At 39.6% G+C, this 23,630-nt stretch overlaps 2 protein-coding genes across 3 annotated transcripts in view; one reads left to right on the top strand and one right to left on the bottom strand.

The window, feature by feature from the left end:
* PTCD2 (pentatricopeptide repeat domain 2) overlaps positions 1-1,698 on the bottom strand; it is a gene marked incomplete at its 5' end in the record, with an annotated part of 44,450 nt that extends 42,752 nt beyond the window's left edge. Inside the window, 2 exons of the mRNA XM_006168344.3 lie at positions 99-191; positions 1,545-1,698. Coding sequence (XP_006168406.2) covers positions 99-191; positions 1,545-1,698 — 247 coding nt within the window. The remainder of the gene's footprint in view (positions 1-98; positions 192-1,544) is intronic.
* A 15-nt stretch (positions 1,699-1,713) lies between these two features.
* The window catches only part of MRPS27 (mitochondrial ribosomal protein S27), a 104,916-nt gene continuing 82,999 nt past the window's right edge, over positions 1,714-23,630 (top strand). For both annotated transcript variants that reach the window (XM_006168341.3, XM_014584140.2), the window contains exons 1-3: positions 1,714-1,820; positions 5,326-5,403; positions 23,418-23,488. In XM_006168341.3, the coding sequence (XP_006168403.1) occupies positions 1,748-1,820; positions 5,326-5,403; positions 23,418-23,488 (222 nt within the window). In that variant the 5' untranslated portion in view covers positions 1,714-1,747. The remainder of the gene's footprint in view (positions 1,821-5,325; positions 5,404-23,417; positions 23,489-23,630) is intronic.

Raw genomic sequence — 23,630 nt, 5'->3', positions numbered from 1 at the left:
AGACATAATAAGGTGGTTGAAGGAGAGACTGTATAGGGATAAAGACAGAAAACTTGAATGAGACTGCTGAAAGAATGAACAAAATGAGATTCTATTACCTCTGGTGCCTGGAAGATTATGTGCAACAGCCACCTTCTTACGCTGAAATTCTTTCAGTTTCACAGTATCATCTGTAAGTAGGTATCTTTTAGCTATAAAGTGGAGAAAAAAAATATCACTTTGTTTTATACTTAGCAAATAATACAAGTAAAGCCTGATTGCTTATAATTAACTTATCTAATCTTCACCTGTTATAAGTGATCCATCTAGACAGGTACAAATACGAATTAAAAAAAAATCTCTAAACTATCAGAGAATGCAAATCTCCAGTGAGAAAGGCCTTGTTTTTGTGAAAGAGCTTGTGATTAACTGTATATGGGGACTGTTTGACAGGAAGTTGGCATTTAAAGGACAAATGGGCATTTTGTCATATTAAGGGTTAATAAGGGCATTTTAAAAATCCATAGGCATATCTAGTTTATGCTTATCTAAAGGAGGTCTTCAAAAACTTCAAGGAAAACACATATTATTAAAACAATATGCATGAATTTCTAAAACATTTTGCACCAAAATAAACTCATATTTTAATCTCATTTTTCCTTGAATTTTTTGAAGTTCACCTCTTATAGTGTAGTGGAAATAGTGGGACCAATGGAATTCCCAGTTTTGCCATTTGTGAAACAAAGGGGTTATCACCTCCAAGATCTGGACTCTGCATATCCTGAAGATGGATCATAAGTCCCTGATCTCAGTTTAGAGGGTTTGGGAAACATCCTTTCTTTAGTATCATTAGCTGTACCTGAGGTAAAATGGATGAAGTCTAGCCAAAGAATCACCTGAAAGAGTTCTGTACGCTGAAATAACAAGGTAACAATAAAATTGCTATTTATAGAAAAGCAGTGAAGAGTTAGGCCTTCACTTTTGACCTTGCGCATACCCCGTCTCTGATCTTGGGCAACTTACTTAAGCTTGCTGTTTCCTCGGTAAATGGATAAAAGAGTACCTCATTGGGTGTTGCTTGGAAAGGAATTAATGTATGGGGAATACATTCGAAAAAGCCCTACACAAACTGCTTAATATTTTTATTATCACTCACTATCAATTTCCAATTTAATTCCTTTCATAAAGATGCTAAGGGATGATTTTGAAAATTAGGAAATCTGCTCAAGATCTTTTAGATTATTAGCAACACAGTGGAAGGGACCTCTGCTCCCAAACTCTGCAGCAAAAGATACCCAAGGGAGGAGAGGGGTTCTCGGAGAGCAATGTCTTTCCATCCTCAACCACAGTCCTAACGTCAAGATCCCAGTCATCCTTCGGTTTCCAGGCACTGGGGCCGTCAGCGACCCCCAGGGTCCACAGCTTTCCCCATGCACAGAGGGTAAGGTCATGCTCCAAGCCAGGGAGTGCATGAGCGCTGTTTCTTCTGCAGAGACGCCTGCTGGGTTCTGACTCTCCCTTCCCTCCCACCCTTCCCCTCCTTCCACGGTCGGAAGCGCAGATACCTCCGAGAGGGCACTGGCAGCAGGTGGAGCCGGAGCCCCCTACCGCGGAATACAGCGCAATTCGCAGCGCCCGCAGCAGAACCGGCCGAAACGTGACAGCCATGTTGTCCCGGGCGGTACCGACGGCGGAAGTCGGGAGGGGCGGGGCGCCGTGACCACGCCCCTCCTCCTGTCTGTCCCCGCCCGGCTCGGCACGCTCCAAGATGGCAGCTCCCACAGTGCGGCGCGGGGCGCTCCTGGCGCGGAAACTGGCTCTGTCTCATCTCTCCCCGGCAGGTCGGTGGCTGCTGCGTGGCTGGGGCTGCTTCGTTAGGCCCCTGGTAACTGTTTCGTTGGTGAGAAGATGATACGCATTCACGTAGAGAGGACATGTTTCTAGGATCTAGTTGCTAGAGAAGCCACTCGGGGTCGTGGATAGCACAGAAAGGGGAGTTAAGGTCTCTGACCGATCTCGAAGATAGTACCTGAAGGTCTGAAGAGCAGAGGAGGGTTATGGCATGAGGAATTTTGCGTATGATTTACTGGGTTTATGAGTTAGGGTGGTCGTTTTTTTGCTGATTATGAAAAAACCAAACGTGTCTATCTGGCATTTTTCTCCCTTCTGAGGTTGGTTTCCTTGGAGAGGCGTTGGATAAATGTTTTTCCCACAGCTCACACTTGCCTGGACCCCTGATCTTAACCTCGTGAAAGGATTTTGCAACATTAATCTCACTGACCTGATGACCTTGGGCACAATCTTGATGACCTCTCTATGCTATAGTTTTCCATGTATAAGCAATTAATGTTGAGTTACTCCTGAGTTTCTTTTGGTATCTGAGTAAATGGCATCCCTCTCAAAGCTAGCTTAGTAGATCTGATGAGGGAAAAAGTGGAAAACTGTTTTAAACTATTTAGGGAAGTTAAATTTCCAAGATTTTGATCCCATAATATGGACAGATTTGATTATATGATTATATCCAACAATCACACTCGGTGTACCAGTGCCTCTTAGATCCTCTTTCCAACCTACCTTCCCTAACCCCTGTAGAGAAAAAGCAACACACATACTCTTGTTCACATATTTTTAGGAACAGCCATTAAACATCACTATGAAACTTCATAGTTGGCCACCAGAAATATTCTGAGGACCAAGTGGTTGATCTAGCTGGCAGAAATGTTGAACATGACACATTAGGCAAAGTGGTATACACAGTGCTTGGCTCTTCAGTTTGAATGAGCTGCAGTAGCTATTATTTACATTTTTAATTATGAGTGTCCAAACAAGACCCTGAATAGTAGATCAAGGAGAATATCGTGGCTGCATCGAATGTTTTAGGGAACAGTCATTCTATCAAGGAAATGGAAATTGGTAAGGCTGAATTGAAACAATGCCAGTTAGTAGTCTTACTTCAAAGTAGTGAAATGTTGGGAACCAGCAGTTAGCGTAATGGCTATGTCGCTGGATTCCCATGTAGTCGACCGCGGTTCGTGTCCAGGACCTGGTGGCTTAGAACTCATGCCGGGTGTATGTGCATGCGGGCCCAAGATCCCGAGAGGAGAATGGAGGAGAAGGGATTGCGGCGTGACTATCGGGGGTGATTTCTCACTTTCTAACTCTCTGTCTCTCTCTGTCTGTCTGGTGAGGGCACGCACCCTATAGCGAAAACCTCTCAAAACAAAACAAAGTAGTGAAATGTTGAACTAATAAACTTGTGGCAAGTTATACCTGCGCTATGAACAGTAGAATGGTAACTATTAGCACATGTGGCTGTTCAATGAAACCAAATATTCAGTTCCTCAGTTACACTAACTACATATTAAGTGTTCAGTAGACCCAGGTGGCTAATGGCTACTGTATTGGACAGCTCAGAATGGAATGTGTTCATCATTGCAGAAAGTTATATTTAATAGACTCTAAGTTAGACCATAGACAAAGGAGCCCTGGAATCAGGAACTGGAAACTAGGAGGAACGTGATTTAATACATAGGATAGAGCATTAGCATGGACCACTCAGGATTTGGGAATGCTAATAAGGAGCTTGACTTAATAGAAACATGTTGATCAGGAAAAGAGAAGGAAAATTCTCTACTTTATATAAATCCATGACAAATCAATATTTGGAACACTTTGGTGCTCTTGATTCCTCCTCCAACAGAATGGAGGACAGCTAAATTGATCAAGAGAATGAGAGAAAAATTAACTGAGATGAGCCCAAAAAGTGACTCGGGGCCAGCAGGCGATGTGGCTGTTAGGGTGCTGGACTCCCACATGGCCAACTGTAGTTTGATCCCAGACCTGGCGGCTTGCTCTCTCACTTTCCCACCCTCCCCACCCCCTCTCATTCTGGTCACATTAAAATAAAGATACATAAAATAATTCTTCAAAAAAAAGGTGACTCAAATATATCCAGCACATAGGTAATATGTTAACTCCATGTGAACATTTTGAGAACATAGCAGTTTTTTTCAAAGCAGCTGTACCATTTTATGTTCTTGCCAGCAATGTACTTTATTTATTTATTTATTTTTTGCTTGTGGGCTTGTATGCTCGCCAGACAGACAAAGAGAGACAGAGAGACAGAAAGCGAGAAATCACCCCCCGAGGGGATGGCCATGCCACAATCCCTTCTCCTCCATTCTCCTCTCGGGATCTTGTGCACTCACGCACCTGCACCTGTGTGAGTTTTAAGCCACCGGGTCCAGGATGCAACCCGCGGTCAACTACATGGGAGTCCAGCGCCATAGCCATTACGCTAACTGCTGGTCCTGAGCAATGTATTAATATTCTAGTTTCTCTGCATCCTTACCTACATCTGATCATTATTTGCTTTTGGATTATAGTAATTGCAGTGGATATGAAGTGGTGTCTCCAGGTGATTTTGTTTTGCATATATTATTTTTTTTTCTGTGTTTGATAGACATCTCTTCAGATCCTTTGTCCATCTTTCTTTGTTTTTGAGTTGTAAGAATTATTTATGTAGTCTGGATACAAATCCCTTACAGATAAATGATGTGTAAAATTTTCTCCCATTCTGTGGGTTGTTCTTTCACATTCCTGAGAACTTCCTTTGAAGTAAAAGTCTTTTTAGTTTGATTTCTCACTTTCTGTCTCTAATGTCTCTCTCTGTCTGTCTGGCGAGCGCACGCACCCTATAGCGAAAATCTCTCAAAAAAAAAAAGTCTTTTTAGTTTTGAAGAAAATGCCATTCATTCTTTCTCATTTATTACTAGAGCTCTTGTTTGAGACTGCCATATGCCTAGCATTGTGCCCAGTGCTGTGCCATTTTGTTTGTTACCTCAAATTTGGCTTGAATTTCTCTTATTTACAACTAGATGCTGGGTCATGGGGTAAGATACTATGTGTTATGTTAAATAGGGGTAAATATGCTACCTGGAAATGTTTTTAGGACTCATGAATAATTATAAGGCATTCAAGTGAAGATTAAGCAACAGCACAGGAAGTGTTTTTTTTGTTCAAAGATGTTCACTTGGGTTATCATTTTAGCAGCAACAAATCCTTCCTAGCGCTAAAGTTACAGGAACAAATTACCAGTGTTTTTACCCATAAAATTATTGTGAAAATTTTCAATTATTCTACACCTTCTAGTAGTTAGAGGTTGAATGCATTTTATTGTGAACTGCTCTGTGAACTCTGCGATTATATTAGAATTTTAAATATTAGTAATCTATAGCCAGAAATGTAATCTAGTAGTTGAAAATATGAAAAAGATATGAGTAGAACATATATATGAAATAAAACTACTGCAAGCCATGCTGATTGAGACATTGTCCTTTTCCCCAGGTAAAAGATGCCTGCTTTCTGCAGCATATGTGGACAGCCAGAAATGGGAAGCAAGAGAGAAAGAGCACTGTCACCTTGGTATGTACCTACTAGACTGTTGTATGTATCATTTTCAGATGCTTCATATCTTACCATCATGTACTCATATGAAGTATATATGAAATGATGCTTTTATGATTATCTAATTAAAATATGCCCACTTTAAGTCTTAAAAAGAATTAGACTTTTACATATGGCAACATCATTTTCGCTCTCCTGTAGATTTCTAATATTTCATTTCTGCCTTCACAGTTGCCGTATTCTTTTTTCATGTTTCTTTTTGTCCATTTTTATCAGTTTTCAAGAAACTTGCCTCTTTTATGGCATCTTATATTTTACACTTTCATTCTTTTTTATCGTCCATCTCTTTATTTTCTTAATTCCTCTGTTGGTCTTCAAGTTCTTGTTGACTTTTGTTACCAGGTAATAGGTTTGAAAGCAAAGTGAATCTTGTGTAAAGCCTCTTAGGGAACTTAGCGGGCTCACATCTTCCCAGGCAGTAGACTTCTATTTCCCCATTTTATGTCATATTAACACAGACAGCAACCTTTCTGTTACACAATACCAAGGCCTAAAGTAAATCACTGGCCCAGTGAGCACTTTTTAAAAATGTACATACTTTAGCCTTTTGGTTCTGTCTGTCCTTTGATATATATATATAACATCACCAGAACATTGATAAAGTAAACAGATTGGTGATTGTTTTTGAGACTATTGTAATTTTTGTATCAGTTCCAGTGGTGATAATTAAATTCTTAGATAATATATCTATACATTTTTAAAAAATCAGTATAATTCCCTTACCATGATACAAAGGAGAAAAACCACAGGTTTGAACTCTGAAGGTTCACTTATATATGTTTTCTTTTTTTTTCAATAAATACCATAAGTGTATTTTCTCCTCCTTAAGATTTTCTTAATATTTTTTTCTCTAGTTTATTTTGATAATTTGATATGTAATACATGTAACATACAAAATAATGTATTAATTGACTGTTTATGTTAGTGGCAAGGCAACAGTAAGATATTGTAAAGTTTTTTTAATATTTTTTATTAATTTTAATTATTTATACATTTAATCACTATACATCATTTAGATTGTAAAGAGACTTTACCCAGCATGACACACACCTAAGTCCAGCCCAGTTGAGAATGGACGCACATCCTCATCAACAGATAATAAACCATATCTGCGTCTCACAAATGCCTTACCTCTCCATTTTTTCCCCTAGATACTGTAAAGTTTTAAGGGAATAAAAATTATATGTGAGGGACCAGCAGTTAGCATAAATGGCTATGTTGCTGGACTCCCACGTAGTCAACTGCGGTTTGAGTCCCGGACCCGGTGGCTTAAACTCATGCTGGGCGCATGTGCGTGTGCGCCCAAGATCCTGAGAGGAGAAAGGAGGAGAAGAGATTGCGGCATGGCCATCCCCCCTGGGGGGTGATTTCTCGCTTTCTGTCTCTCTGTCTCTGTCTGTCTAGCGAGCGCACGCGCCCTATAGCAAAAACCTCTCAAACAAAAAAAACCAAAAACAATTATATGTGATTTTTTGACTGTGTGGGCATTGGGACCTCCAACCCCTGTATTAGCTGACCCCTGGTCAATTCCAAATAAATGGCTTGAGCAAAATTATGCTAAGAAACACTGAAGTAGCTAGATGCTTACACTTTAATGTAGAATCACTGTGACTATGAAAGATAGAAATATGGAAGATGTGATTTACTGATCATTCAAATACTAGGTGTGGCATTATCATAATGACATAATTTTATTACAAAATGAAGAATTATTAGTAAAGTTCTAAATGATTTAATGGTCTGTCCTCCCTCAATTGATATGGAAGTTACATTTATGGAAAGTACACTTTATTTTCAATTATAAAAAAATGTACTTGTGTTTATATGTAAAATAGAATTAGTTCCATTAATTATAAACAGGGCTTTTAGTCATGTGATTGTCTACTGGGTCCCAGATGGCATGGTATGTAGGGCAGATTTTTTAAACTTCATTTGGAAATCATTTTTCAAACTTACAAAAAATTGCAATGAGCTTTTATTGACCCATATTCTTTGTTATTATCATTTTGATTCAATTGTTTTTACTTCTCATTTTTTTCTCTCTAGACATGAGGAAACTTCAAAAAACTAATGGAAAATGGAATTAAAGTTTATTTGATAATGTGCTATGTACATTATTGCCTTTTAGCCTGAATACTTCAGTGTACTTTACCTGAGATAAGATATATTGTTTATATAGCCATAATACAGTTACAAACTTCAGTAATTTTAACATTATGTAATACTTTATTCATATTTCTATTTTGTCAACGGACCAAATAATGTCCTTTATACCATTTCTTCCTCCTAAAACGGGATCAGTCTAGGATCATATATTACATTTAGTTGCCAATCTCTTTAATCCTTTTTGATCTGAAATAATTCCTTATTCTTTATTTCTTACGACCTTGTCATGTTCTTAAGAATCAGTCACTTTCAAAAAAGAAAAAGAAAAAAAAAATGGGACCAGCAGTTAGCGTAATGGCTATGTCGCTGGACTCCCACGTAGTCGACCCCAGTTCAAGTCCCAGACCCAGTAGCTTAAACTCACACTGGGCGCATGTGCGTGCTTGCCCAAAATCCCAAGAGGAGAATGGCAGAGAAGGGATTGTGGCATGGCCATACCCCCTGGGGGGTGATTTCTCGCTTTCTGTCTTTCTGTCTCTCTCTGTCTGTCTGGCGAGCGCACGCGCCCTATAGCAAAAACCTCTCCAGAAAAAAAGAAAAGAAAAAGAAAAATCAGTCACTTTCTCTTTTTTTTTAATAAAATATTTTCTCTTCAGGGTTTGTTCTCTTTCTTATTGATTAGACTTAGGTGATGCTTCCCCAGCCAGAATACTTTCAGTGATGTTATGTCCCTGTCAGGATGGACATCTGGGCACACTTGAATATACCTTCACTGGTGTTGACGTCAGCTTTGATCACCTAGCGAAGCGTGCTTGTTTCTCTTCCTTCTGACTAGAGGTTATCTGTGGGGAGAGACTTTAATATAATGCAGACATAATGATGTTTATCAAAATTTCCTCTTAGATTTTACATTCACTAATGCTTCTAGCCTGAATTAGTCTTTACTGTGATGACTCAAAAGTGCTGATTTTCTGGGACCAGCAGTTAGCGTAATGGCTATGTCGCTGAACTCTCATGGTTCGAGTCCCAGACCTGGTGGTTTAAACTCACGCCAGGTGCATGTGTGTGCATGTCCAAGATCCCGAGAGTACAATGGAGGAGAAGGAATTGCGGTGTGGCCATACCCCCAGGGGGTGATTTCTTGCTTTCTGTCTCTCTGTCTCTCTCTCTCTTTCTGGCGAGCGCACTTGCCCTATGGCAAAACCGCTCCAAAAAAATAAATAAAGTACTGATTTTCATGCAAGACTGTGTCATGACTTTCCTGATGCCCCAATAGTTGGTGCTCAGTGTTCTTTTATAAGCAAGAACTCGTCCTTCTCTACTGTGTCTCTCTTTTGTCTATTAATTATGTTTTATGTTTAAATCTTGTCAATTTGTGGATTTTTTATTGACTCGTTACAATTTTTAATTATTTCAGAGGTCCATTTGTCCCAGGTTTGGCTTGGTAGAAACTACCCTTTCTAGCTGGCTTCCTTCCCCAACACACACCTTTTCTTTTTCTCTTAGAGAGATTTTTTTCTTTTTCTTTTTTTTTTTTTTGCTATAGGGCATACGTGCTTGCTGGAGAGACTGAGAGAGACAGAGAAAGTGAGAAATCACTCCCTGGGTGGGATGGCCACGCTGCAATCCCTTCTCCATTCTTTTGAAATTTGAGGCACGCACAAGTGCCCAGTGTAAGTTTCAAGCCACTAGGTCTGGGGCTTGAACCACAGTTGGCCATATGGGAATCCAGCACCTTCACCACCACTCTACCTGCTAGCCCCCACACACCTCTTTTATAACTTCTTTACTTTCTCACAAAGCAAGGTGTTCCTGGCCCATCTTGCATCTTTCCTCCTCCAGTTCTGGAATCAACAATTTCCTCAGGACCTCTGATTCCTATCAGTGAGGAATGGTATTAGAAATCAAGGTTTAAGTACTAGGCATCCTTTTGTTACTGTGGTATTTCTGTTTATTGGTCCATTCAGTCAACAAAGCTGAGCAATGCATAGTTAGGTGATTGTGCAAACCTCATAGAGTGCACTTCACAAGCCGAGATGGTATACCTGCTACACACCTAGTCCATATGATGTAATCATACGGAGCCACTGTCATATACATCACCTTTGACTGAAACATTGTTAGGGGATGTGCAGTTGCACATATTTTAGAAATAATGAATTTATACCAATACCTCATTCTACTTCATCCCCACAGGGTTCTTCCTTGCCTTTTCCCAGTACATATGTGTATCTCCCATCTTCCTTACCGAGAACCCTAGGTAGCAACAGAGACAGTGTCTGATGTGTGGGACACTCTCAACGTTGTAGGTCACTGATTCCCTGTCTTCTGTCATTTGAGTGCCAGCAATGTCTCCAGAAATTGTGACAGTAAAAAAAGAAAAGAAAAGAAAAAAGCAACACCCTACATAGTATAAAATGTCCTCTATAAACTGCCCCTTTTGGGAAGTCTTATTCTAGTGATGAGACCAACACGGACTCAAGGAGTTACACAGCAAGAACTGTTCTGATATGTCATATATGAAATATAAGCTAAGTGCCATGGACCTACAAGGAAGGGAATTAAGAATTCCAGGAAAGCTTATTGTTAACACACTCATTTTTGAAGGGAAGATTAGTGGATGAGTCCATTGCGTTTGGTGTCTTGGTGTTGGATATGGTCACACAAATGCAGGGGAAACAGCATCATGGTTATCTGAGTAAGACCAAGGCTGTTTGCCAAAGAATGAGCAACACCTAAGTATCACATGGAGGTGACGGTGTCCTTCTCTCTAATTCTGCTATACTTGGAGAGGCAGTACTAGCTACCTTCGACTTCCCTGCCACTCTGGCAGTGGTCCCCTGTCTATACTATGAATCCTTGTACATCAGAATTTATTTTTTCCTGTCCTAAATTCTTGTGCCTTCCTGATGCAGTGTGATGTGGTAGAAGGCCTGTACTTTGAACCCCAGTTCTGCACCTTTTGGCTCTACTTCTGTACCTGTAAATTAGAGACTGAGGTAATGCCTACTACCTCTGTGCCCCACTTACATATTTTATAGATACATATATAAAATTGTTGATTCCAGGACTGGGGCAGGAAAGATGCAAGGTGGGCCCCTTATTCATCACCTAGGTTCAACAATATGTATATATATTCCAGTGTATTCCTGACATATGTGTAATGAATGTGTCCCTGGGCATACCCCCCTTGATTTTACCTCTATAAAACACGTGGGGTGAAATGAGATTTCCGAACTCAAAACTGGGAAGAGGAGGTCTTTGAGACATTATTTACTTCCTACTCTATAACAGCGTAATTCGGTTACTTCCCCTCTCTGAGACACAGACACTTTTCAGTTCTACATGGCATTGCTACTTGCTTTCCCTAATTTTTATCAATATTTGCGAGTTTAGGATGGGCTATTGGCGCCTTGCCCTGAGGCTGCGCGCCAAGCGGCTGCATCCCTAAAGTCGGGCAGTAGATGGCAGTGTGGCCTCTGCGAGGAGCTGCCGTTTGCCTCCCGGGGAGCGTGCGCGCGTACGCAGGTCCGCGCTCAGCATGTGGAGCGCTGTGATTGGACACCGAGAGCCGTGAGGTGTCGGGTGTGAGCTCGCTGATTGGTGGTGGGAGGAGGGCCGATATGAGGCCCTCTTTCCGCTGTAGTCCATTGGAGGGCGTAGGCCGCGGGGGCGGGAGTGCCGGCGCGGGGTGGTGTAGGGCCGCGGGACAGCGGGAGTGGTTTAGTCTCGGTGTGGGTGCGGGGCTTCGGCGCGGGAAACCTAGCTTCTGCCGGCGACTTTCTGCGAGGGGCTGAGGGGCTCTGCCTGGCCGCAGTGTTAGGGTGATGCCGCTGCGGAGGTGGCAGGGGAGGTGCTCTGCGGTCAGACGTGCGGTGGCCCGGAAGGACGGAGTGCGGCCGCGTTGGTGCTGAGCGTTTCGGCCGCCCAGGCTGGCCCGAGCGCTGTTCCTCCCCCGCAGAGGAGCCCCCAAGGCACGTGGCCTGGGGTCGCCTTGTGTTCCCATGCCTTTTCGCTCAGAAAAAGCTTTCTCAGCGATTGTTGTAGTGCCCGAAATAGGCTTCTCCGATTGCATTAAAGTGGTGGACTTATTTCTTTTCTAAAAAAAAAAAAAAAAATTACTTTATTGCAGTGTAATTAACCTACTGAAAAGTGCACAAATCGTCACATTTTGTTGAGAGCACAAATTTCCTACCTTCCAGTGTAGGAAATGGAGCATCCCTACCGTTCTAGAAGCCATTACTGTAGTCCTACTCTTTCCTTCAAACATAATCATCCTGACGTCTGACAGTATAGTTTTTTTTTTTTTTTAAGTTTATAATGGGAAATCTGAAACATACACAAGAATAGAGAGACTGGTATAAGGATCCCCCGATCCATTACCTAGCTTTAACAATTACTATTTCATAGCCAGTCTTTTATCTCTGCTAACGTTTCCCCTTCAGATATTTGGTTTTGAGGTAAATCGCAGGCAGCAAATATTTCTCTCTATATATAGAAATGTAAGGATACTTTTTAGTAGTAGTATCACTCCTACAATTCATAGCTGTTTATGAAAGAATCCAGCCAGCGTTCAAAATTTCTCTGATAATTTCATGAATGTATTTCTTTCCTAATGGTTTGGTTCAATCAGGATTCAAATAAAGTCCATATAATGTATTTTCCCCTTCTCTCGCCGAGTAGTATAAAACATTGATATCCTATGGAACCAGCGGTTAGCATAATAGCTATGTGTAGCCAACCAGGGTTCAAGTCCCGGACCCAATGGCTTAAACTCATGCTGTGCGCATGTGCGTGCGTGCCCAAGATCCAGAGAGGAGAATGGAAGAGAAGGGATTGTGGTGTGGTCATTCCCCCTGGGGGGTGATTTCTCGCTTTCTGTCTCTCTGTCTCTCTCTCTCTCTATTCTGGCGAGCACACGCGCCCTATAGGAAAAAAATAACTCTCAAAAAAAAAAAATTTTGATGTACTGTCACTCTGCTTAAAGTTATCAATTCCCTGCAGTGTTGTTTCATCAACTCCTCCACCACCTCACCAGATGACTTTATAACAAATCTCAATTACTAGATTATTTTGTATTTTGATACATGCCTCTAGCAAATAAGGATATTTGAAAAACATAATTGTTGTACCATTTTTATCTAATAGTAGTTTAAACTGTGAATATTTGCATTTCCCCCAAAGGTCTTATGAATTTATTTTTAATTTATAATGTATCAAAATGGGATCCAGATTTGGAACCTACATTGTAATGTGTTCAGTTGGTGTCTGAGGATTTTCTCCCCATAGGGAGCTATGCTTGCCTGAGAGAAAGAGGGAAAGTGAGAAACCACCCCCCAAGGGAGTTGACCCTCTGCAATCCATTCTCCTCCATTCTCCTTTTGGGATTTTGGGCATGCATGCACATGTGTCCAGCATGTCTTTCAAGCCACCGCGTCTGGGACTCAAACTGCGGAGTCTGCCATGCAGAATCCAGGTGCTTTAACCATACCACCTGCTGGCCCTCCTAAGGATTTTTTAATCTATAGGTCTGTCTCTCTCTCTCTCTCTCTTTCTTGCGTTTATTTATTTGTTAAAGAAAATAGATCTTTTGAATTTTTCCGCATTGTAGATTTGCTGATTTCATCCTTACAGTGATGTTTAATATGTACCTTTACTTGCCGTATGTCCCATGAAACTAGTAGTTGGGGAAAAAAGACTTAGATTCAGATTCAGAGCTTTCTTTTTGTTTTGTTTTGGTTTGGTTTGGTTTGGTTTGGTTTTTCTTTTGGCATGGATACTTCATAGGGACTGTTGTTTACTTTCAACTGGAAGCACACAGCGTTTGGTTGTTCCTCCATGGTGTTAAAGGCCTTTCACAATTGTTGCTTCTATTCATTATTAGGAGGTACAAATTATTTCTGTTTTAACTCCCATCATTTCGTACTGATTTATTACTTAGAAAATGTTTATAAGAAAGCATCTCTTCCCCAGCAGTTTAGTTATCCTGTAGTATAGTTTGTATAGAAGAAGCAGTTTAAAAAAAAATACCTTTCTTTTTTTTAAGAGAGATTTTTGCTATAGGGCACGTGTGCTCTCTGGAGAGACAGACAGATAGAAAGCGAGAAATCATACCCCAGGGGGGATGGCCACACCACAATCTCTTCTCCTCCATCCTCCCCTCAGAATCTTGGGCACACATGCACATGCGCCCGGCATGAGTTTGAAGCCACTGGGTCCAGGACTTGAACCATGGTCTACTATGTGTGAGTCAAGTGATGTAACCATTACACCATCTTATGGTCCCAAAATATCTGTCAAAGATGGTTAATGAGGGTTTTCTTCCAGTGTCATATGAACTCATAGATTTCAACAATTGAGACATTTTAATTCATTGCAGGCAACTTTTGTTGTTGCTTTGATAAGGCCTAGCTCTCTAATTGTGCTCTGCACAGCCCTGGGAATTTGTGGGTAAATCATATAATGTATTTGTTCCTTTCTCTTGCATCTTTAAATCTTTCTTGCAGAAATATACAAAAGTAGAAAGAGTAATATAAATCTTTCAGTCAGATTTCAGTTTTTGACCGTTTCCGTACTGGGCTACCTTTTGACTAAAAGAAATAAGAACTAAAGTAATTTCTCTGAAATTCCTGTTATCTTGTGGCTCTGTTGGGAAGATACTGGGTGAAAGTTATCAGAATATACCAGCTAGCAGCTTTCGAATTACAGAGCAGTGAATAGAATTCAGGGGAAAACTGCTGGGAGCTGGGTAGAGTGATAGTTGAATGGCAGGCCTGATAGGGAAGCTCCCTGGGTGCCATGGAAAGAAGTTGTCTTGAGTCACCCTGAGTGGGGAAGAAGGGGACTCAGCTGACTTGAGCTGAATTGGAATCGTGACTCTTACCAAATTAAGTATTACATTTCTGTGTTTTCAATTTATAAGTCATTGCAAAGTAAGGAACATCTTTCAATTTTGGTTACTGTTTTGCATCTTTAAATTTTTTTATTTTTTTATTTTTTAAAGAGCTCCCTTTCTGGGTCCAAAAGTATTATACCATTGACACATTTGAATTCTCGTTCATCTCTGAGAGATACTTCTCCCATTTTAGCTGAGGTTTAGTTTTGCTATGTCATTTTGGCTGTGGAGGCCTTTGGTTTGCAATAGTTTGCAATAATTTTTAAAATCTTGATTTTGAGGCCAGGTGGAGAGTTTTTGAAGTGCATTTTCCTAACTTTGTCAGTTCCATGTTTGCCTCAATAAGACATCTATTCATTTACTAGATTCCATAATTACCATCTGATGGCAGTTCTAAATATGGGTCTGACTTGTGCATATTATTTTTTCATCTCAAGGAAATATATTAAAAAGCCTGATTTCATACTTTCCATTTATTAGATCTATTTATTTTAAAGCTTCTGGTAACAGACAAATGAGAGGACATCTAAAATTCTGTTTCCAAATGAGTCCCTAGGTTAGTTTTCCACACTTCTATTCCTGATACATGTCATCGATCCTTGTTTTCCCTTAAAATGTGGGAAACGGAAACATAGTTCCAGCCTTTTTTTTTTTCCCCCAAGATCACGGCTAGAAAGGAAGCTAATACCCTGTATCTGATTCTTTATTACATAGATTAAATAAGATGCACAGATGGCACTAAGCCCAGAAAGAACTTAGTGTTGCCTGAATGGTAATAGTAATGCATAGTAAACATTGAAATCATGGAAAACTGAAACTTTTTCTCAACTAAAGCTACCAGGATTTGATAGAGGACTTATCTAAGAAAAGATAAGTCTAAAGACTACTCTTTTTTTTTTTTTTTGAGAGGTTTTTGCTATAGGGCGCGTGCGCTCGCCAGACAGACAGAGAGAGACAGAGAGACAGAAAGCAGGAAATCACCCCCCAGGGGGGATGGCCACGCCGCAATCCCTTCTCCTCCATTCTCCTCTCGGGATCTTGGGCACGCACACACACGCGCCCGGCATGAGTTTAAGCCACCGGGTCCAGGACTCGAACCGCGGTCGACTACGTGGGAGTCCAGCGACATAGCCATTACGCTAACTGCTGGTCCCCTTTTTTTTTTTTTTTTTTTTTTTTAAAGAGGCTTCTTTTCCAGCACATCTCTAATACAGAATACAAAATTGTGATCATTAAAGAGACTGCCATTCTCTTTCCAAGATATTTATGTACTGCGGAGTTGTTACTTTCGTACATACCAGGTTAAAATGAAATTCCTGGCAAATTTTTTTTTTTTTTTAGATTTTTGTCATAGGGTGTGTGCATTCTCTAGAGAGAGGAAGAGAGAGAGAGAAGGTGAGAAATCAGAAATCACCCCTCAGGGAGATGGCTATGCTATAATCCCTTCCATTCTCCTCTCAGGATTTTAGGCATGCACACACACATGTGTTTTTCAAGCTACTGGGTCTGAGACTCAAATTGGAATTGGCTATATGGGATCCAAAATCTTAACCACCACATCACCTGCTGGCCTGTGGCAAAATAAATTTTTCGCCAGTATTTTATAATGCACCTAGCAATTCTGCTTATTGCTTTAAGTCTATTATCTGATAGTAATACAACTGCACGAGATTTTGTTTGGCTTCATATTTATTTTCGACTCTTTTGTAATCATAAGGGTTTTTTTTTTTTTTTTTTTTTTTTTTTTTTTTTTTTTTGTTTTTTTTTTTAAGGGCCTCGTCTCCTCACAACTTTTTGCTATAGGGCACGTGTGCTCTCCAGAAAGACACAAAAAGACAGAAAGTGAGAAATCACCCCCCAGGGGGAATGGCACGCTGCAGTCCCTTCTCCTCCATTCTCCTCTTGGGATCTTGGGCACGTACACACACACGCCCGGCATGAATTTAAGCCATTGGATCTGGGACTCAAACCACAGTCGGCTACATGGGAATCCAGTGACAAAGCCATTATGCCAACTGCTGGTCCTGATCATAAGTTTTTATAGCCTAGATTTTATATTTTTAACTGATCTTACAATCACTTTTATTAGAAAGTTTAGTCTACTTCCATTGTCATTTCATGATTATTGATTCTTCAGTACATTTTTGCATTGCTAACAAATACCTGAGACTGGGTTATTTATAAAGAAATACAAGTTTATTCACAAAGCTCACTGTTCTAGTGGCTGGAAAATCAAGGGGCATCACAAAATGACAGAAGGCTTACAGAAACATAGAGAATAGTAGCATGTGCAGAGAGAGATCTGTTGGCAGCTCTTTTTTGTAACAACGAGCGCTCACAAGAACTAACCTATTCTCAAGAAACCTAGAACTCGCAGGGTCTTAAGAGACATCATTAGTGTCTCTCAAAAAATTCAAGAGTGTTGTCTCTATGATTTAATCACTATGATATTTAATCACCACCCAGAAGTCTCACCACTTCCTAACATCAATTCTAAGCATGAAAGACAAACCCTCATCTAAAATATGCTGATACATTTGGATTTATTTCTGCCATATTTTGTGTTTAGTTCCATCTTTTTTTCTTTTTCTTCTTTTTCTAGCTGCCTTTAGCATTGATTAAGATGTCTTTCACATTTTTTCTCATCTGTTAGTCTGGAAATTATATCTTCTAAATTTTTTTTGGCTATAGGGCATGTGTGTTCATCTGAGAAAGAGAGCAAGAGAGAGAGAGAAAATGAGAAATCATCTCCCAAAGGGATGGTCGCTTCGCAATCACTTCTCCAACTTCTTCTCAGGACTTTGGGCCACATGCACACACTCCTAGTGTGTCTTCTCAAGCCAACACTTCCAGGACTCAAACCATGCAGTTGGCCATGTAGCATCCAGCCACCTTAATCTCCACATCACTGTTGGCCCTACTTCTCTTCTTTTAAAAGTAGGCTTATTGTGTTGCACTGTACAGCTCTAAATTTTGTTTTGCATGTATAACTTAAATTTTGATGTTCATTACACCCTACTATCCTTCAAGCTATTGTATAAGTACTCCCAGCCATATGCTATTATATTAAGGTTTTATCCTTAAAAACTTACATATATCATTGTTATATTAAAATCAGTTTCTTCTCAAATTTAACCAATTTTATTTACTTACCATTCTTTATAACATCTCAAGTTTTCTTTAAGGCATCATTTTCCTTCTCCCGAAAACATACATTTTAAAGAGATAGACTTTCTAAAAAGTTACCTTAATGAGTGTCACTAATAAATTCTCTCAGTTTTTAGTTATCCCAAAACGTCTTTATTTTGCCCTTATTCTTAAAAGGGAATTTTGCCAGTTATGTGATTTTAGGTTGATAGCGTTTACTCCTAACATTTGAACATCGTATTGCATTTTTTGCCTTTCTTTGTACCCATTGAGAAAATCCCTCTTGTAGTCATTTTTCCTTGGTAAACAATTTCTCTTTTCCTTCTGGCCACTTTTAGACACCTCTCATTGTTCAGTTTCACAATAATATATTATGGTATGTGGGATCAGCAGTTAGTGAATGGCTGTGTTGCTGAACTCCCATGTAGTTGACCACGGTTTGAGTCCCAGACCCGGTGGCTTAAACTCACACCGGGCGCTTGTGCGTGCGTGCCCAAGATCCCAAGAGGAGAATGGAGGAGAAGGGATTGCGGCGTGGCTCACTTTCTATCTCTCTGTCTCTCTGTCTTTCTGGCGAGCACATGTATCCTATAGCAAAAACCTCTCAAAAAAAAAAAATTATGGTGTGGATTTAATTTTACTTACTTGATTTGAGATTTTATGTTTTTCCTGAATCTGAAAGTCATTTACCATTTCTGAGACATTCTTAGCCATTATGTCTTTTATTACCTTTCTCCATTCTCTTTATTAATCTCTTCTGAAAATTCAGTTAAATGTATATTAGACCTTATTGGGGTTTTCTATATCTCCTAACTCCTTTCATACTTCTTGTCTTTGTTGCATTCTGTGTACTTTCTTTTAGATCTTTCAGTTCACTACTTCTTACTTTCCTGTGTCTAATCTGTCTTTTTTGTTTTTGTTTTTTCCCTAGAGGGTGTGTGCATAAAACAGAGACAAGGAAAGGAGAAAGCACCCTCCTCATGGCAAATGGTCATACCACAACCCCTTTCTCCTCCGTCTCTCCTTCCCTTCAGGATTTTGGGCACACATGCACACATGCCCGGCTTATTTCTCAAGATGCTGGGTCAAGAACTTGAACCACGCAGTTGGCCACAGGGGACCTGGCTGCCTTAACCACCAGGCCAGCCCAACCTGCCTTTTAACTTTGTCATTTCTTTTTACAGCTTCATTGAGGTATTCTTTACATTTTGACACATGTACAGGTATATATGTCTGGGATATTATCACCATGCTCAAGATAATGAACATGTATCTGCCACCCTCCAAAGTTTTCTTCTAATCCTTTGTAATCATTTTCTCCTTCCTCTTCTTTGCCCCACACCCCAAGTTTACAAATACTGATATGCTTTTTGTCACTATAGATTAGTTTAGGTTTTTCAAATTTTATGTAGGAAAATCAGCTCATTTTAATTTTTTTTTCTTTTTTTTAAAATTTTTGGAGAGGTTTTTGCTATAGGGTGCATGCTCTTGCCGGGAAGACAGAGAGAGACAGAGAAACAGAAAGCGAGAAATCACCTCCCAAGGCGTATGGCCACACTGCAATCCCTTCTCTTCCATTCTCCTCTCGGGATCTTGGGCACGCATGCACATGTGCCCAGCATGAGTTTAAGCTACCGAGTCCAGGACTTAAACCTCAGTGAACTATGTGGTAATCCAGCAACATAGCCATTATGCCAACTGCTGCTGCCAATCAGCTTTTTTAAAAAAATAAAAAGTTTATTTATTCATTCTGTGAGCAAGAGAGATAGGTACAGAGAGACAGGCACCTCCAACAGGGTCCCCATTCAATGATCCACCCCATTTTCAGCTAGTCTCCTCAGGCAATTCAGATCCTCAGTTAGGTTTGTGTGCCAGTATACTCCACTGCCTAGAATAGTGCAGATTCCTCAATAAAATCTTTGATGTTCTAAAATCATCAGTGGTATGGTTGTCTTCAGACTAGAAGGACACTTTTAAAAATTTACTTTAAAGAATTAATTTATTTAAATTTATTTATTTATTTTAAATTGACCAGAGAGGGACAGATGGAGAGATAGAGAGAGAGAGAAAGTGAGAAAGCAAGCCGCCAGGTCTGGTCTCGAACTGTGGTCGGCCATTTGGGAGTCCTGCACCCTTAACCACCATGCCATCTGTTGTCCTCTGTAGAAGGGCACTTATATATTTGTTTACATTTTGTCTTCTGAACAAACTTCCACACTGTACAACTCTAAATTTTTTTAAATTAAGAATTTGAATTTCAGGTCCATTTTCCCACACTCTTTGTCGTCCCTAACCGTCGGCTACAGCATATATTTCCAAGGAGTTGAGTAACAGCAAAAAGGCATCTTGTTTGGCACATGTCATTGAGCAAAACCTGGGCATCTGCTGGTCCCTCACATGAAGTGCGAGCTTGACTGAGGAAGCCCACGGTCCAGAAACCTGTGGCGCTGGCCCTGGGCAGGCCACATCTGTGCCAGCCTTCCTGGCCATCCCTGCTCTGTGTGGTTTTCTGCCTCATTCATCACATCCACGCTGTAATGTGAGGTGATTGGGCACATAGTATATTTAGCAGCAAACCTTTCTGTGACTTGCAATCTGCAAATATTATTCATCAGATGCTGGCTTTGCAGCTGTTGCCTCTCTTGAGGCACCAGGCCATTTCACTTGACTGAAGATGCCTTGGTGTGAAAGACTCAAACGGAATCTTGAGTTTCCACATCACAGAGGTGATCAGCAGAGCCAGCTTATGTACAGTGTTCAGCTCTACACTGTGTGAACCCCACAGGAAATGGGGTGCCAGTAGAGCCTGATTCTGCCTTTTTTAGTTAAAGTTTACTTTTTTTTTTTTTCTTTTTTATAAAGGCAGTGTGTTGTGTCTCCATCCTCCACACTTGGCATTTTCTTTCTTTTTTTCCTTCCCAGACTTGATGACGCTGTATTTCCCAGGGCATCTCAGGCTTACCGTCCTCCTCTTTCAGCCTCACTGAGTCGTTGGGGTGAAATTTTGAATAAGGAGAGGTGATTTCTTATATTGCCTATCATCTGAACACAAGGTGGAGTGATCAGAACAATAGACATCACGAGAAAGCTGTTTCACATCTATTCTATGAACAAGCGTCTTTAACAATATTAATTTGCTTTAGTGTAAATGGGTTTTAAGGACTTTGTTTTTTTTCATGTCTTTTATCACCTGGCTTCAATCTTTTTAAGATAGTCATAAGAAACGCTATTTTACAACATACCAGGATTTAAAGCTTTTTCCAAGTTGTTTTCCCCAGTAGCTACTGAGTCTTTGAGAGCATTATTACCCCAGGGAAAAAAGAAAGGGAAACTATGGTTAAATGCACAGCAAGAAGTCTTCCACAAATTCTTGTTAGTTGATTATCTCTGAGTGTCTCCTTATTACTTGATAGTAACTACTTCCATAGGAAATTTTTTAAAAATCTGGAAATCACATCACTTCTCTTTCTTTTTTCCTTTCTTTCCTTTTATTCATTTCTTTAGATGTTTATTGTGTGTGTCTTATGGAACTGTTCTAGGGACTAAGTATTATATCACTGAACTCAGTCCTTTTAGTGTAAGAGACAGTAAAAACAAGCAAAAAGCACAAACTAGCTTACGTAGGTATTTATAAATCCTAGAAAATATTTTGGATTTTATTCTTAGTAGGAAGTTACTTAGCAGTGGTGGTAATGAGAAATATATATTTTAAATATTTAAAATAGCATTTGTTGACAAATTGGTTATAGAACGTGAGAAAGAATGGGGTCAGGATGAAGCCCACCTTTTTGATGTGAGTAAACCAAGCAATGAAATAGTCATGTACTGCTTTAGGAAAACGGGTTTAGAGAGGAAGGTTGAGGAATTAGGGACACAAAATATTTACATACCTATTCATCACTCAGATGGAGATATCACCTATGCAATAGGAAACACAAGTCTGCAGTTAAAGGCAGAAGTCAGATGTATACATGTGGAGTCAACAATGTATAGATGATTAAAGCTGTAGGAAAGAACGAGATCACTTAGGGGCTAAGCATATGTGGTGAAAGGAAGTCTACTCTACCACTGAACTTAGGGCACTTCAACATTTAGAAGTGTAGAAGATGAAGAGATCTTGCAAAGGAACCCAAGGTAGCAGGGGGGGTGGGGGGGGGGAGAAAGAATAGTTCATCAAGGATAGAATAGTCACCTATATTAAATACTAGTGAGTGGTCAAGAAAGATTTGGACAGAGAATTAACCACTGGATTTAACAAAGTGAAGGGGTTATTGGAGTGTCAGTGGCGTGATGGAAACCAACCTTGATTTCAATGAGTTGAATGAATAGTGGGAACTAAAGTAGTAATAGTTATTGGGTCATCAGAAAAGTCGTGACATATTTTTCTATGTTTTGCTATGCAAAAATGCTTCACTACTTTTACGACTACCCAGTATATCAAAGATTCCTTTTTGGAAGTCTTGGCTTTTAAGAGGAGCAGAGAGAAGGAGAAATAGCTATGGAAGATACAAGAACAGATTTTTTTTTTTTTTTTGTGGTTGTTTAATATTTATCCTTTGTAACAAAACAGAAGACAGAATATATGGACACAGGTATTAGTAGCCTGGTAGACTTGATGGCGAATAGGATAAAGTTCTCTTGGGTTGTTTATATTTTCTCAGTAAAAGGAAACACCAAATCATGAGCTGAGAACAAGAGTGAGAGGAGGAGAAAGAGGAAATGATAAATTTGAGAAGCAATAACAAGATGTAAAGTAAACATTTTGGAGAATACAGTTGTGTTGGATTTCAGATCTTTTTAGGCTCTTGGCATGGTAGTTAAGGGCGCTGGACTTCCACATGTTGTCCGGAGTTCAAGTCCCAGACCTAGTAGCTTGCTTTCTCACTTTTCCTCCCTCTTTCTTTCTCTCTCTCTCGCTCTGTTCCTCTCTGGTCAAATTTAAATAAATAAAGTTAAATAAAATATGTCTTAAATAAAAAAGTAGAACACTATGGATGTTCTACTAAAAGGAATCAAAATAGGAACAGTTCAGGCTAAAAAGCATTGACAGTAACCAGGTTGCTTCTTTGACTTATTCAAGGGCTGTATAAAAGTCAATTGATAATGTAATTTAAAAAATTATTTTTAAAGGCCAGTTCTATGATTTGGTGGTTAAGGGAGCCAACTCCCATATTTCTAACCATGTAGTTCAAATCCTTGCCCTGGCATCTTGAAAAACATGTCAGGTCATGTCATGTGTGCCCCAGATCCCAACATGACAGAAAAGTGGAGGGATTATGGCATAATCACACCCCATTGGGTGGGGGTTTCTCCCCCCTCTGTCTTTCTCTGTATCTCTCTGGCAAGCTCACATGCCTTCTGGCAAATTTTAAAACATTTTTGAATAGTTAATATGTTTACTTAATATTATAGCTAATGTAGTTTATATATTTTAAAATACAAAAAGAATACATGTGTAAGAAATGAAGAATCTCCTTCTTTTGACCTTCCATCACCTAATTTCTTTTCCTGAAGTCTGTCAGAAATACACCTTCTTCTGTCTCCTTCCAGAGATGTTTTGTTGATACATATTTTAAAAGTGAAATATATGCTAAAATATTTTTATAATCCTTATTCCAATCAAATATTTTTAAAATGTTATTTACATCCTTTTATCTCTTTAGTTTATATAAAAGCAAGTTTTCTAAAAGAGCAAGGAAAAGCATCTGTTTTAATAGTGACTTCGTAGTATTGGTAGCCAGCTGGCAGGAGTTGTATTTGTTAGCTTTTTCTTAGGAAATATGTATATTTAACAGGGTTCTTTTTTTTTTCTTTTTCTTCACAGCTGATCTCGCATCTTTAATGGATAAAACATATGAGAGAAAGTTGCCTGTTAGTTCTTTAACAATATCACGGGTAAGAAAATTTAAACATAATAAATTTTCAAAAAAGGAAGAAAGCATGAAAAGCCCTCTATACAAATAAGACTATGTAAATAAAGAATAACCTTCATAGATAATATTTTTTCCAGAGTATGGTATATTTTTACCATTTATGA

Source organism: Tupaia chinensis, unplaced genomic scaffold (genome assembly GCF_000334495.1).
Source record: "Tupaia chinensis unplaced genomic scaffold, TupChi_1.0 Scaffold145717_1, whole genome shotgun sequence".
NCBI classification, from domain to species: Eukaryota; Metazoa; Chordata; class Mammalia; order Scandentia; family Tupaiidae; genus Tupaia; species Tupaia belangeri.
The sequence above is the reverse complement of the archived record's forward strand: the minus strand, read 5'-3'. Positions and strand labels throughout refer to the sequence as shown.